The sequence below is a fragment of the Balaenoptera borealis genome (genome assembly GCF_965194805.1).
Source record: "Balaenoptera borealis genome assembly, chromosome: 3".
Classification (NCBI taxonomy): Eukaryota; Metazoa; Chordata; class Mammalia; order Artiodactyla; family Balaenopteridae; genus Balaenoptera; species Balaenoptera borealis.
The window spans coordinates 107,080,542-107,096,031 of NC_138866.1; the positions used below are offsets into that span (position 1 = coordinate 107,080,542).

Consider the following 15,490-nt stretch of genomic DNA (forward strand, 5'->3'; position numbering starts at 1 on the left):
GTCTTAACAGATTTACTGGCAAATGCTCTCCAACTTTTCAAGAACTAGGTGACCCCTTGATAAATCCAAAGGATGTTTATCATTATCTCCTGGCGAGACACATAGTAGGCACTCAGCCTACATTCAAACATTACTGTCAAAAACAACTTTTCCCCAGAAAAGAAAGTAAAAGTCTTTATTACATCATTTCCACGATGCCTATAACAGTCAGTAACTCATGCCCTGAACTATTAAACTGTTAAGGTTCTTCCCACTCAACCCTCATGAGGAAAAAAGATGCCACAGTATACTGTGGAAAGGAGACAAAAAAGCCACCAGGTACCAAATGGAAAGGAAAGTCAGTGAAACTAACCCATCACCCCTTTCACAGCTTCTTACCAGAGCAAACTAATAACCTACATTACTAACCAGAAGGACACTTTCCTTATACATGATGAAAGACCAGTGTAACAAAATGAACTCTGCTATGCAAGTGAACTCTGCAAGTAACACAAATAGGACAAATAACTTGTAAGGAAGTGGCTGTTGTTTATCTTACTGCTTGATCTGATTAATGCCCACAAATGCAGCAACAGCCTAATGGTACTCTTCAGGCATTATGGACCATGCTATTTGAAAGGGTGGCATGTGAATGTCAACACTGATTTAAAATAACAGCATTCTATACCCATTTAAGGCAAATCTGCATAAACCTAAAAGTGCCTGATTAATCAGTTCCAGAGCACAAGGAAAAGACTTCACATTGCTAAAATTCAATGTAAGAAGCATTTCACAAAATACTCAAATCTAAAATATGAAAAAAGGTTTTAAAAACACTTTAACTAAAAAGATCATTTCTATTAAATATTTTAAAACAGGAATAAATGAGTTTTTGAAATTCTAAAGAAAATGAATCAAAATTAAATATAAGGGAGAAAAGTGAAAAAACATTATTTTTAGGTGATATGATTTACTATCTAGAAAACCTAAAACATCTGGCACAACAACATAAACTCAGCAGAACATAACTCTGAGATTCCAATTATCAGATTTTTTTCTTTGAACACACTGTTTCCCATAGTAGACAAGTATACCAGATCTCAACTTTTTCTTATTAGAGAGAATCAGAAAAAAAGAAAATAAGAACTGGATCTGAGTTGAAAACAGGGAAGTAAGGGAGCCAAGAAATGTAAGCTACCCGAAGTCACAGAGTTGTCAAACGTCAGAAGGATGATCTGAATATCCTCGTGTAATTCCAAGCCTGTACTCTTTTCACTTTACCATAGTGCCAGAAGGCACCTTTAGTTTAACAGATACTCTCTGAATATATAAATTATACACCCAGCACAGGAGTACAAAAATGAGTAACATACAACATTTTAAGGAGACCCAATTACTTGGTTTAAAACCTAGGTCTCCTAAATCCAACTTCAACAATCCTGCCACTATATAGTCATTACATATCTAAAAATCACATATTCTAACATGCAAAGTATTACACTTCCTATGTATAATAAACAGCATTTTAATGCTAGAGATAATTCCAAAATTTTTATTGTAAATTTTTACTACAATAGTACCAAAAAGGGCTGACAACCCAGACAGAGGACTATTTTTGTGTGTGCTTTTAAGGCATCCTCAATCCTGAACACACATTAAAAAATAATTTGGGAAGGGGGGAGGAGCTGAGTTTTAAGTCAATTTCCAAAGCAAACTCATTCAGTTCAGGCACAGCACACTCTCAAATACATCACTTGCAAGTTTCCTACTGTTATTTTAATGCAAACACTTAGAAACATAAATATTTAAGTGACTTAAGATAGTCATTCTCAGCAATCTTTTTCAAAAATTCAACATTTGCACAACTGGGGGAAATGTGGGCTTAAAAATAATATAGTTCAGTAGATATTTATTGAATGAACAACCATAATCATTAAAAAATCTGCAAAAGGCTCTGTATCTGATCTTACCCTAGTCAACCTTTCCTTTCACGGACAAGATGAAGACGCAGAAACTACACTGAAACATCAGAAAAAAACCTTTAGAAAAATCTTTCATCTCTCCTGTTCAGCAAAGTAGAACCCAGAGCTGGCTATATTGAGACAAGGGAGAAGTATAAAAAGCAAGCAGGGCTTTCCAAAACAACTTCAAGAAAAAGTTCCATGACAATACTCTCATCATATGGACCAAAGGATGAAGTAACCCATCCAGGACATGAACCAGGGAGCAGAGTAAAACAGAATGACTGCCATCACCTACCAACTAAATCTATGAATGATACACATGTGGAGATTCTGACCACTTTAGAAGAAAATAATACTCAAGGCTATTTGAACTTTAAAAATCACTCTTCAGATAAAATACAGTTGACCCTTGAACGTGGCGGGTTAATCATAGTTAGCCAACCACCTCCAAAGTCCTCTGTATCCATGGTTCCTCTACACCTGCAGATTCAACCAACTCCACACTGTGTACTACTGTAGTATTTACTATTGAAAAATATCTGCTCATAAGTAGACCCATGCAGTTCAAACCCATGTTGTTCAAGGGTCAACTATAACTCCAGTATAAACAGAAAATAAGTGATTTTCTCATAACAGGGGTGACCTCTAACCAAGTAAAATTATGATCAAATCATTTTAAGATAAGGTTTCTTTATAAATAAAAACTATACTTACCACAATCCATTCAGCTATGTTTTCATAGAGCTCTGGACTGAAAATTGCTTTTTTAAGCCTAGCTAGAGGACCATCAGCATCTACTAATCTGCACCGCATGAAAACATCACAGTAGCCTCTAAAATCATTGCATGGGGATCCAGGTTGCAGGGTGATGGTTCGACCAAGGAAGTACTTGTTCCACTGCACAGACCCTGTACTGGCACAAGTTGATGGCTCCACTGCAAAAGAAGTGTCAAATATAAGCTGAAGATCAGATTTCCTATCGGGCTAGCTCGGGAGAGAGGGAGGAAAGGAAGAAACTGCCTAACATCATCACCATGACATGTTATATAGACTTTCATTAGTTAGACTGGATAACACCACTGGTAATTCACCTTAAATATTACAGCATAAACAAACAACCAGCAACTCCTGACTTAGTGCCTACAATGGCTTTAAATCCTTCTAACAGTATCTATATTAATTATTATAAAAACGCTGGCAGGTTTTATCTAGTCTATCATTTTAAAAACACTGTAGGGACCATAATACTATAAACAATTCTATACTACGTTTAAAAATTTCTCAAGAGGATCAGTTCAGCTGGAAATTATCTGTCCCAACTGTATATCAAAGTTTAACACTTAAAATTTAGGAGAAAATAAGGTTTTTGAAACAGATTTTATACTCTTGCATTTTAAAAGCCTTACTCTTCTTCATACAGCAGACATGGCATAATTCCTTATCATCTTTGCCATCAGAACTGGCACAGGTGCACTCCTCCAAGCCATATTTCTCACAGATAGAACCTGCACATTGCTGAAAGAAAAATAAAAGACCAATTATTTAATCCCTATACAGTCAAACCTCTTGTTGACAGTAATAGACAGAGACACCTCCAATGCTAAAATAATTAAGTAGAAATACAAGTCGGGGTGGGGGGGGGGCGGGGAAGCATAGATTAGTATCAGAAATGGATGGTATAAACACATCTTAAAAAGAGTAAGTGCAAATAAGATAGTAAATCTTTAAAGAAATGGTAACTTAAAAATCTAGACCAAACAAAAACAGAGGAGATTAGATGAGCATCGACTTTATGTTGGTTATTATGGCTCCTTCATAAGAAGAGAAAAATGAAATTTTCCTCATGTAGAGGAAAGTGATTATTTAGCCAAGAAAGCTTTAAAGGCTTCACATTCAGAGGAAATAACCAAGAGTTCTTTTATTGAGAGTATTAAAATATTAATTTATAAAACTTAAAAGCAATACAAAGTTACATGCCTAGTTACATAAATGTTTTTCTCTAGAGAGTATCAAACACATGCAGTAGAAAGATGAAAGACAAGTCAGTAACTAATCAAATGCCACCAGGCACTTATGCCACATAATGCATTCACAGCTCTGTGAGGAAATAGATAGGGATGTGGAAACTGGGACCGAGATTAATTACTTCAGGCGGCTTTAAGTGGCAACAAACAATTATTCTGAAAAAGGTTTCATAAAACTAAATAAACAACATACAAATCAAATGCTTACCCCATTAATGCACACTTGTGTATGCCTATTACAGTCTGTAAAGTTTGGTTTAGGATCAGATGCTGGGCAGAGAGCTGTGACGCCATTACATATTCCTTCTTTTGCACAGTCTGAATCATCCCGACACTTCTCAGTTTTTGACTTGAATGCACACTGTGCTGTGCAACAGGGACCTTGACTTGGACTAGAAGAAACATTGAGGTGAGTAAAGAAAATCACTAGGGTATTTCCTATACACACAGATACAGTCCTAATTTTTAAATCATAAATCTCATCTTTTAAATGCTAAGTATGCTACTGTTAAACAAGTCTTATTGGAATAAGAGGCTATTAAATTTCAACATTCTAATAAGTGCAGAAAAGTGATTAAGAATCTTGTTTTTATAATGAAGGCATACTATATTCGGCTTTCTTATTCTATTCTATTTGCCTTTAGTAAAAGGTTATAATGGAAAATGGATTAAATATTAGGCAAGTCATCATTGTTTTTCATAGATACACATTAGTCAATTTATCAACTTTTCTCACATTTATACACTAAAATCAAACTAGGATACACAAAACATCCATTTTAAAAGTACTGCACAAACAATATTCTACTGCTTATATCTATCACTACCAAAATAATCTGGCAAGTGAAATAAAATTATATGACAACTAAGTTACAGGAGTGTATGGAATCCATACTATCTAAATATTTAAAGTTAAGATTCTAAAACTACTGACAAAAGTCACATTTTTAAAGTTAGGCATTAAATAATATGTATTTTATTGAGTGTCCTTAGCATGTCCTTTTTTAACACCCACCACACAAACTGCAATTACAAGTAGTTCAATCTGTCAACAACAGTGCACTAAATACTACTCCTCCAGAAAAATAAACCAACAACAAATAACAAAGTTCCAAAACCACATACATCTCCTAATCTCAGTTTGAAATCTGACATAACTGCCTGCAGGTGACTTCCCAGGAACATTAACACTACTGGAATTAGCAAGGTACCTGCATTGCTTTCCAGGTTTCAGCTTGCATTTTTTCCCTTCCGGTTGGTTTGCATCATAGCAGCACTCGTCTTTACACTGGTCACTATAGCCGCAATCACATTCTTCACCTTGCTCTACCATTCCATTTCCACAAATAGGTTGGCCAGATTCTGAAGAAAATAAATAAGACGAAGTAAGCACTATATGCAGCATTACTTTTATTTAAAATTCACAAACTCTTTAAAGCTGCAGAACAAAAGGAGAAAGGAAAATTTCGAAGAATAAGAAAAGTAGAACAAACTAGGAATCTGGAAATTAGGAGATCTAATTATAACAGTGGCTTGGTCACTAACTAGCAATGTGGCCTTAGGCAAGTCACTTCCCTTTTTTGGGGCCTCAGTTTCTTAAGCTGTACAGTGAGGGAATTTGACCTGATGCTCCCTTCTAAGGTCCTTCCCAGAAGTGGTAGCATTCTATTTAGGCCATGCCACACTGAGCTTTACTGAACAATGCCTGTACTATTTATATTTTTAGCACATAAGTACAAAGTAAGTCAGTGTTTCATCAACCAGAAAAAAATTAAACCTTTTCTGTTAGAAAATTTCAAATATACCTGAAGTAGTAAAAGAATAAGTACAGTGAACTCCCACGTACCAATCACTTAGCTTTAACAACTTCAACAATATGCTGTAAACAACTCCATCTAACATATTCATCTGCTCTTAACAAATATCCCAAGATGAATCTAACAGATAAGGAGTTCTTTCTTTTTAAAATCTAACCATAATACCATTATCACATCTAAAAAACTTAACAGTATGCTTAATAGCATCTAACAGCCAATCCATGTTCAATTTTCTTCAACTACCTCTTTACATTAGTTTATTTGAACAAAGTTTCACACAAGCTTCCCCCAACCCCTCTCCCCACGGTTGCTTTTGGTTGACATGTATCTTAAGTTCTTTTAATATGTAACAGATTCCCTCCCCTCTTTTTATTTTTACACTATTAATTGTTAAAGAAATTGGGTCATTTTATTTTATGGAATTTCCCACATTCTATTTGGCTGACTGTATCCTAGTCAATTAGTAAATTTTTTTTAATGTACATTAGTTTTGCTTGTCAGCTAGACCAAGCTCCTTAAGGGAAGAACCATGTATTATTTACACTTTTTGTACTTCCAGAGTCTAACAATATTGGGTCAAATCTTAGTTCATTAAGGTTAGACTGTCTGGTCTAAGCATAGTGAATAATTTCAGAAAGATTTTTAGGCTCTTTTTTAAAGTTCTTTGATTTTGCCAGTGAAGTTTAAAATTGGAACAAGAGTGCTACTCTTAGTAAGAACATAAAATCACTGAATTTCAGTATCTGCAGGGAAATGAAAAGAATCAAATGTCTTCATTTTAGAGAAAAGAAAACTAACTTTCACAGAGTTTGTGACTTGCTGGAAACCACATGCCCCAGTATGGACAAAACACAGACTAAACCCAGGTCTTCTAGATCTAAAATCTGGTGCTCTTTTCTTTCTGCTATACCAAATCAATGTGGAAAACAGTTGTAGCACAGCCTTCAAACTGAGAACTGAGTGAGTGGAAGGGAACATATCGCAAGCACAGGAACCCAAAACAATGCACATCTGAATCAAAAATATTCTAGAAAGCCTAGCTTTATACTCAGAAACTTCATTCTTATCCTTGACCACATCAAACATTAAGGACATTTTAGAGGTAACTGAAGCTCCATCCCACTCTTTCCTTTTTCTTTTTCTTGGCCATGCCATGAGGCTTGCGGGATCTCAGTTCCCCAACCAGGGACTGAACCCGGGACCATGGCAATGAAAGTGCCGAGTCCTAACAACTGGACTGACGGGGAATTCCCTCCCTCTTTCATTTTATACCATCTCTTTTGTTGTCAAAAACTAGAAGCATGCACATGCAAATATATACTAAGTAAATAATAATGATTTTTCTACAGTCTAGCAATAATCATTTTATAATTCATGTGACATGTAATTTAGGAGAAAAGGAAAAACGATAAAAGTCAGAAAACCATTCATGCAATATTTACTACACATTAGTTTTCGTCTCATACAAAAGTATTACTTCAAATCAGCTATTTGCTAACAGGTTAAATACAGGGAAAAGGGGCTGTTTAAATACAAAAATTATAATACGTACATATTTCATGGTAATTTAAGAAACAAATTTCCTTCCCATAATACTAAAAAGCAATGTGCTCATTTTTTTCTATCTTATGTAAATGTTATTTATTTTGTTTCTTTTTAAATTGAAGTATAGATATTTTACAACGTTGTGTCAGTTTCAAGTGTACAACAAAGTGATTCAGTTATACATACATACATCTATGTAAATATTTCTTTTTCAGAATCTTTTCTATTATAGGTTATTACAAGATATTGAGTATAGTTCCCTGTGCTATACAGTAGGTCCTTGTTGTTTACTTATTTTATACATAGCAGTGTGTATATGTTAATCTCAAACTCCTAATTTATCTCCCCCCCATGCCTTCGTCCCTGCTATCCCCTTTGGTAACCGTAAGTTTGTTTTATATGTCTGTAAGTCCATTTCTGTTTTGTAAATAAGTTTATTTGTATCCTTTTTTTGATTCCACATACAAGTGATATCATATGATATTTGTCTTTCTCTGGTATTTGTCTATACTGCAAAGCTACAGTAATCAAAACAGTATGGTACTGGCCCAAAAAATAGACCTATAGGTCAATGGGACAGGATAGAAAACCCAGAAATAAACCCATGCACTTATGGTCAGTTAATCTATGACAAAGGAAACAAGAATATACAATGGAGAAAAGACAGTCTCTTCAAAAAGTAGTACTGGGAAAACTGGACAGCTACATGTAAAAGAATGAAATCAGAACATTCTCTAACTCCACATACAAGAATAAACTCAAAATGGATTAAAACCTAAATATAAGAACAGATACTACAAAACTCCTAGAGGAAAATATAGACAGAACACTCTTTGACATAAATTGCAGCAGTATTCTTTTGGATCTGTCTCCTACAGTAATGGAAATAAAAACAAAAATAAACCAATGGGACCTAATTAAACTCAATAGCTTTTGTACAGCAAAGGAAACCATAAACAAAACGAAAAGATAACCTGCAGACTGGGAGAAAATATTTGCAAACAATGCTATTGACAAGGGTTTAATTTCCAAAATATAAACAGCTCATACAGCTTAATGTCAAAAAAAATCACAAACAACCCAATCAAAAAATGGGCAGAAGACCTAAATAGACATTTCTCCAAAGAAGACATACAGATGGCCAACAGGCACATGAAAAGATGCGTAATATTGCTAATTATTAGAGAAATACAAATCAAAACTACAATGAGGTATCACCTCACACCAGTCAGAATGGCCATCATTAAAAAGTCTACAAATAATAAGTGCTGGAGAGGATAAAGAGAAAAAAGAATCCTCCTACACTCTTGGTGGGAATGTAAAGTGGTGCAGCCACTATGGAGAACACTATGGAGATTCCTTAAAAACTAAAACCATATGATCCTGCAATCCCATTCCTGGGCATATATCTGGAGAAAACTCTCATTCGAAAAGATACATGCACCCCAATGTTCACTGCAGCATTATTTACAAGAGCCAAGACATATAAGCAACCTAAATGTCCATCAGCAGATGAATGGATAAAGAAGATGTGGTGTGTATACACGCACGCACACACACACACACACACACACACACAATGGAATATTACTCAGCCATAAAAAAAGAATGAAATAATGCCATTTGCAGCAACATGGATAGACCTAGAGATTATCATATTAAGTGAAGTCAGACAGAGAAAGACAAATATGCTCATTTTTAAAGTCATTTTCAATCAGGAAGTTTATTGTGAAAACCCAGTTTACAGATGAAGAATCTATGTGTCACTTCTACACTAAGATTTAGAAAAACTACCACTGATAACAACAACAATAACAAAAATGATAACATCAATGTAATTTTAATCTGCCCTTTTAAAAGAAAAAGAAGGCTTTATAAGAAAAAGTCAATCAATAAAAGTAAAAATTGATCATTTGAACATCATCAAAATTTAACTTTTGCTCTGGGAAAGACTGTGAAGAGGATGAAAACACAAGCTACAGACAGGAAGAAAATATATGCAGACCAATATCTGACAAGTGACTAGCATCTAGACTATATAAAGAACCCTCAAAACTCAACAGAAAAAACAAAAACAAAAAAACTCAATGGCCAAGAAACATGGACATTTCACCAAAGAAGATATACATATGGCAAAAAAGCACATGAAAAGATATTCAACGTCATTAGTCATCAGAAAAATACAAAGTAAGCTACAATGAAATACCACTATATACCTATCATAATGGATAAAATAAAAATACCAAAAGCTGACAAGGATAGAGAGAAATTAGATCACTCATACACTGCTGGTGGGAATGTAAAATAGTACAGCCTTCTAGAGAACAGTTTGGCAGTTTCATATAAATAAGAACAAACAACGGCTATACTGATCCATCAGTTGGATTTGGAGGCATTTATCACAGAGAAATGAAAACTTATATTCACATGAAAAGCCTGTTTATAGCTGCTTTATTCATAACTGCCAAAAACTGAAGATAACCCAAATATCCTTTAATAGAAAAATCGTTAAACTGTAGTACACACATACCACCTGCAATAAAAAGGAACAAACTAGTGATGCAGGCAAACAATTTGGATTAATTTCCAAGGAATCATGCTGAGTGAAAAATCCCAAAGGTTACATACTGTATGATTCCATTTATATAACATTTTTGAAGTGACAAAATTTTAGAAATGGAGAATAGTTTAGTGGGGCAGGTGAAGGGACACCAGGAGGGAGGTGAGTGTGGTTATAAGAGGGCAACACCAAGAGTTACTTGTGGTGGGACTTCCCTGGTGGCGCAATGGTTAAGAATCCGCCTGCCAATGCAGGAGAGACGGGTTCGATCCCTGGTCCGGGAAGATCCCACATGCCGTGGAGCAACTAAGTCCGTGCGCCACAACTACTGAGCCTGTGCCCTAGAGCCTGCGAACCACAACTACTGAGCCTGCGCGCCACAACTACTGAAGTGTCCTAGAGCCTGCACGCCACAACTACTGAGCCCAGGCGCCTAGAGCTCATGTTCCGCAACAAGACAAGCCACTGAAATGAGAAGCCCGCGCATCACAACAAAGAGTAGCTCCCGCTCACCACAACTAGAGAAAAGCCCGCGCACAGCAACAAAGACCGAACACAGCCAAAAAAATAATTTTAAAAAAAAAGAATTACTTGTGATGGAACTATTCTTTATCATGGCTGTGGTGATGGACACATAAACCTACACATGATAAAACTGTATAGAACTAAACACACACGCAGAGAAATAAGGACAGGAAAAACTGGGGAAATCTGAATAAGATCTGTGGGCTGTATCAATGTCAATATCCTTGCTATATGTAATACTGTATTGATACTATACAGTTTTGCAAGATGTTACCACTGGGGGGAACTGGGTGAAGGGTATATGGAATCTCCATCATTTCTTACAACTGCATGTGAATCTAAATTATCTCTGTATAAATTTCAATTAAAAACAAAAGGCCACAGTGTTATGTCAATTATACCTCAAAAAAAAATGCAGGGCTTCCCTGGTGGCGCAGTTGTTAAGAATCTGCCTGCCAATGCAGGGGACATGGGTTCAAGCGCTGATCCGGGAAGATCCCACATGTCACGGAGCAACTAAGCCCGTGAGCCACAACTACTGAGCCTGCGCTCTAGAGCCTGCGAGCCGCAACTACTGAAGCCTCCATGCCTAGAGCCCATGCTCTGCAACAAGAGAAGCCACCGCAATGAGAAGCCCACGCACCGCAACGAAGAGTAGCCCCCTGCTCATCGCAACTAGAAAAGCCTGCGTGCAGCAATGAAGACCCAATGCAGACAAAAATAAATAAATAAAATAAATAAATTTATTTAGAAAAATGCAGCTAAAAAAATGAAAGGAAAAAAAAAAAAAAATGAAAGGTCGTGCTTATCTGGAAACCTTCCTCAATTCTTTCTCCTTTGCTGCCATATGTTTAACTCATCTATAAGAGTGCTGTTTATGTGCAATATGAGCAGGCCTCAGTGTTTGCCCTCAAGTAACTTAAAATCTTGTAAAATAGGACAAGGACCCCCAAAAACGTAATACAAGGTAGAATATTTAGAACATATTAAATGCCCTACAAGAGGCATAACAGATGAACGGATAAACAAAATGTGGTATATCCATATAATGGAATATTATTCAGCCATAAAAAAGAATGGTATTCTGATACATGCTGCAACTTGTATGAATCTTGGAAATTTTATGCTAAGTGAAATAAACCAGATACAAAAGCATTATCCCGTTTATATGAGGTACCTAGAATAGGCAAAGTCACAGAGACACAAAATAGATTAGAGGTTACTAGGGGCTGGGAAGAGAAAGAAATAGGAGTTACTGCTTAATGGTTACTGAATTTCTATTTGGAGTGATTTTAAAAGTTTGAAAATGGAAAAGCAGTGATGGTTGCATAACACTGTAAATGTACTTAATGCTACTGAATTGTACACTTAAAATTAATTTAAATATAAATTTTATGTTATATATATTTTACCACAGTAAGAAAAAAATTCATAGCAACTTTATTCATATTAGCCCAAACCTAAAAAGCCCAAGTGTTCCATTCAATAGGAGAGTGGATAAGCGAACTGTGATATATTCATATAATGCACTTCTATTCAGTGGGAAAAAAAAATGGTACAAAATACTAATAATGAATCTCAAAATGGTATGCTGAGTGAAAGCAGCCTTCCACAAAAGGGTGCAAACTGTATGATTCCAATTATATGAAATAAAATAAGCAAAATTTATCTATGGAGAAATAAATCAGAATAATGGTTGCAGGAGGGGTGCAAAGATTGATGGGAAAAGGAAATGAAAGAACTTTCTGGGGTGACAGAAACGTTGTACATCTTCACAGGTGCTTAGATTACACAGGTAAACGTATTTGTCAAAGCTCATCACACGGTGGACTTAAGATTTGTATATTGCACTTATGTGAAAAACAAAAACACCACAAACAATATTGAACTTTACTTAAATTGAACTCTACTTACGTAGGCTAAAGTGTTTAGGACTGAAGTATACTGATATCCACAATGCACTTTAAATTTCAACAAAAAAATATGGATTGAGAGATGAAGAGATTGACAAGTGTGATAAAGCAAATGTATTAAAGTGCTAACAACTGTAAAATATAGGTGGTGGGCACATACTAGGTGTTTACAATATAATTCTTTCAAGTTTTCTGAATGTTTCAAAATATTCATAATAAAATGCTGGGAAAATATACATACCAACAAAACAGTTGTTTCTCTTCTTCTCAAGAACTTGACTTATATTTCTAATACTACAGAGTGAGAATTTATTGTTGTTAAGTTTGTCCCCAGATGTTGCTCTTGCATACATGATGTAATTGCCGTTTTCTTTTTGTCCTAAATTCTTAGATTCTCCTGGAGTGCACTCTGTTCCAGAATCATGCTGTCAAAAAGAATACAGAGTTACATAAACAGGAAGTAAAATAAGGTTTTCAGGTCATCTGATTAAACGTAATTTTCTCATCAGAAGAAAAATGGAAGCTTGTGGACTCTCCTTTAGAGTAGATCTTACAATTATTTTAGACTGTGAAAAGGAAGATAATTTGCTCTTTTAGGGGTCACTGTCTCAGAAGGGAAGAAAAAAATCAGTGAAGGTATAACTGCAATGGATACCTTTTTTATTTTTATATCTTTTTTTTTTTTTAAATTTACATAAATCTTTGACACATTCTGCAATTATTTCTTTTAGTTGGATTCCCAGAGGTAGAGTTACTGAGTTAAAAGGTCAAACATTTTAAAGGTCTTGATACATACTGCCAAACTGCCTGACAAAAGGGCCATATTAATTTACATTATATAACCACATGGATCAAGATTTCAATAGGCAGAAATGGGAAGGAATTGGCTTCCTGGCAGAAGTAAAGTTTTTTAAAATGACTTAATTCGACAGGGAAGAAGAAATAACACTGGAATTACACTTAGACCCAAATTATGGAAAACCCTAAATGCTAAGATAAGGAAATTGTATTAGCAATATCAGCAGGTATTGGAAGTAAGGTTGTGAACAGAAGTGACATGATCAGACCAATTAGAACTATACCTAGGGCTTCCCTGGTGGTGCAGTGGTTAAGAATCCGCCTGCCAATGCAAGGGACATGGGTTCGAGCCCTGGCCTGGGGAGATCCCACATGCTGCGGAGGAACTAAGCCTGTGCACCACAACTACTGAGCCTGCGCTCTAGAGCCCACAGGCCACAACTACTGAGCCCACGTGCCACATCTACTGAAGCCAGTGTGCCTAGAGCCCGTGCTCCTCAACAAGAGAAGCCACTGCAATGAGAAGCCCACGCACCGCAACGAAGAGTAGCCCCCGCTCACCACAACTAGAGAAAGCCCAAGCGCAGCAACGAAGACCCAACACAGCCAAAAATGAAAACAAATAAATTAATTAAAAAAAGAAAAAAGAACTATACCTAGACAAAGATTCAGCTGCTAAGAGTCAATACATTAAGACTTTCATACCAAGAGACAGGAACTTGTCTCATTTATGATTACAACTCCCCACAACAAAGTTTATAAAGTGGTTAACAGCAGGTGTGCAATAAACATTTAGGATAGGATAAATAAATATAAGGGATAGGTGAACCACTCAGAGAGAAAGTAACATTGTTATAATACAGATATATGACAGGAGAGATAAAGACAGATTTTAGATAAAGATGTCAAGGGAGACAGGCTCAGGAGATCATGGTCTGGCTGATCTCACTATTAAATTACTTAATACACATTTACTAAGTACCTACTATCTATATGTATGGTATCATGAACAACATACACAAAGGGATGAGGTGTATTTGAGCATGACAGAATCATTAGAAGTAGTCTGGTATGATAGGAAAAGATAGCAAGGTAGGCAAAAAAAATGTGAACCAATTTATCCATTCAACAATAAGCAATAAGTAATATTACATTAATGTATGAAAAACACCTCTCTGGCAACCAGGCAGAAGACAGATTAGATGGGAAGTGAAAAGAGAACAGACCAGATATCCTACTCCAAGTATGGCCCACAGACCAGCAGCAGCAGCAGCCCATGGGAGTACCTTAGAAAGGCAGAGACTCGGGCCCGACCAAAGGCCCACTGAAATGGAATCTATACTGTAAGATCCTCAGTAATTTGTATGCACATTAAACTTTGAGAGGCCCTAGACTAACGAACAGAAGAGTAGTTGGAAGGTTACGCAAATCCCCTGGTAAGGGTTGGATGAAGGTGACTGGGAGAGTTGAGGACATTTAACTGCCCCTGAAAATGCAAATTAACAAGAGTTCTCTGCTCATCTCTAAAATTTCAATTACTCTTTTTAGAACATATCACAAAAGCAGACAAGAGGTAGAGAGATTCAACGCATTTTAAATACTTTATCCAAGAGTACTGATAATAATCTATCCATTTCTGATCAGAATTAGAAGAAGAAAGACTTGCAACTTAGTGAGAGGGTACTTATATTTTACAAACTGGGGGAACATTAGATAAGAGCATTTGAGAATTTTAAGCTATGAGACTACAATTTTTTTCTAAACTCATAAAAATTTCCATTTTTACAAGTGATAAGGTACAAGTAAATGAATTTATATGCAGTTTTCAAATGAAATTTTCCCAAACTTGTTATTTTAATAAGCCCCACCAAAATCACAAAGACAGAATATCTTTCAGTATTTTGTATTTCCATGTGTATTAATCTTCAGTTCACTTGAAAATCAATACAATGAACTGGGTATTAAATGATACCAAAGAACTGCTCATTTTGTCAGGTATCATAACCACATGGTGGTTATGGAAGAAAATGTCTAATTTTTTAAGAGATGCATACTGAAATGTGGAAGGGGGAATGAATTTGATTCTAACACCTTACGAAGAAAAAGAAAGAAACACAGAAAGGAGATGTGGCAAAATCTTGATGATCGTTGAATCTGAATCAGAGGTTGGCAAATCGCAGCCCACAGCCTGTTTTTGTGTGGCCTAAGCTAAGAATGGTTTTTCCATGTTTAAAAGATTGTAAAAAGAAAAACAACAACAAAGAAAAATATGCAACAGAGACCAAATATTGTCCCCCACACTTAGAATGTTTACTAGTAGACCACAGAAAAAGTTTGCTGACCCCTGTCCTGGATATGAACGGAA

General features: G+C 35.8%; 1 protein-coding gene and 1 long non-coding RNA gene across 5 annotated transcripts in view; one reads left to right on the top strand and one right to left on the bottom strand.

The window, feature by feature from the left end:
- LOC309626862 overlaps positions 1 to 15,490 on the top strand; it is an 844,624-nt gene that overhangs the window by 751,735 nt on the left and 77,399 nt on the right. The gene's annotated exons all lie outside the window — the stretch shown is intronic.
- Positions 1 to 15,490, bottom strand: part of ADAM10 (ADAM metallopeptidase domain 10) — a 114,269-nt gene that overhangs the window by 12,250 nt on the left and 86,529 nt on the right. For all 4 annotated transcript variants that reach the window (XM_082388096.1, XM_082388098.1, XM_082388099.1 and 1 more), the window contains 5 exons: positions 12,569 to 12,752; positions 5,179 to 5,329; positions 4,176 to 4,359; positions 3,350 to 3,458; positions 2,658 to 2,878 (listed from right to left, as the gene is read on the bottom strand). In XM_082388096.1, the coding sequence (XP_082244222.1) occupies positions 2,658 to 2,878; positions 3,350 to 3,458; positions 4,176 to 4,359; positions 5,179 to 5,329; positions 12,569 to 12,752 (849 nt within the window). The remainder of the gene's footprint in view (positions 1 to 2,657; positions 2,879 to 3,349; positions 3,459 to 4,175; positions 4,360 to 5,178; positions 5,330 to 12,568; positions 12,753 to 15,490) is intronic.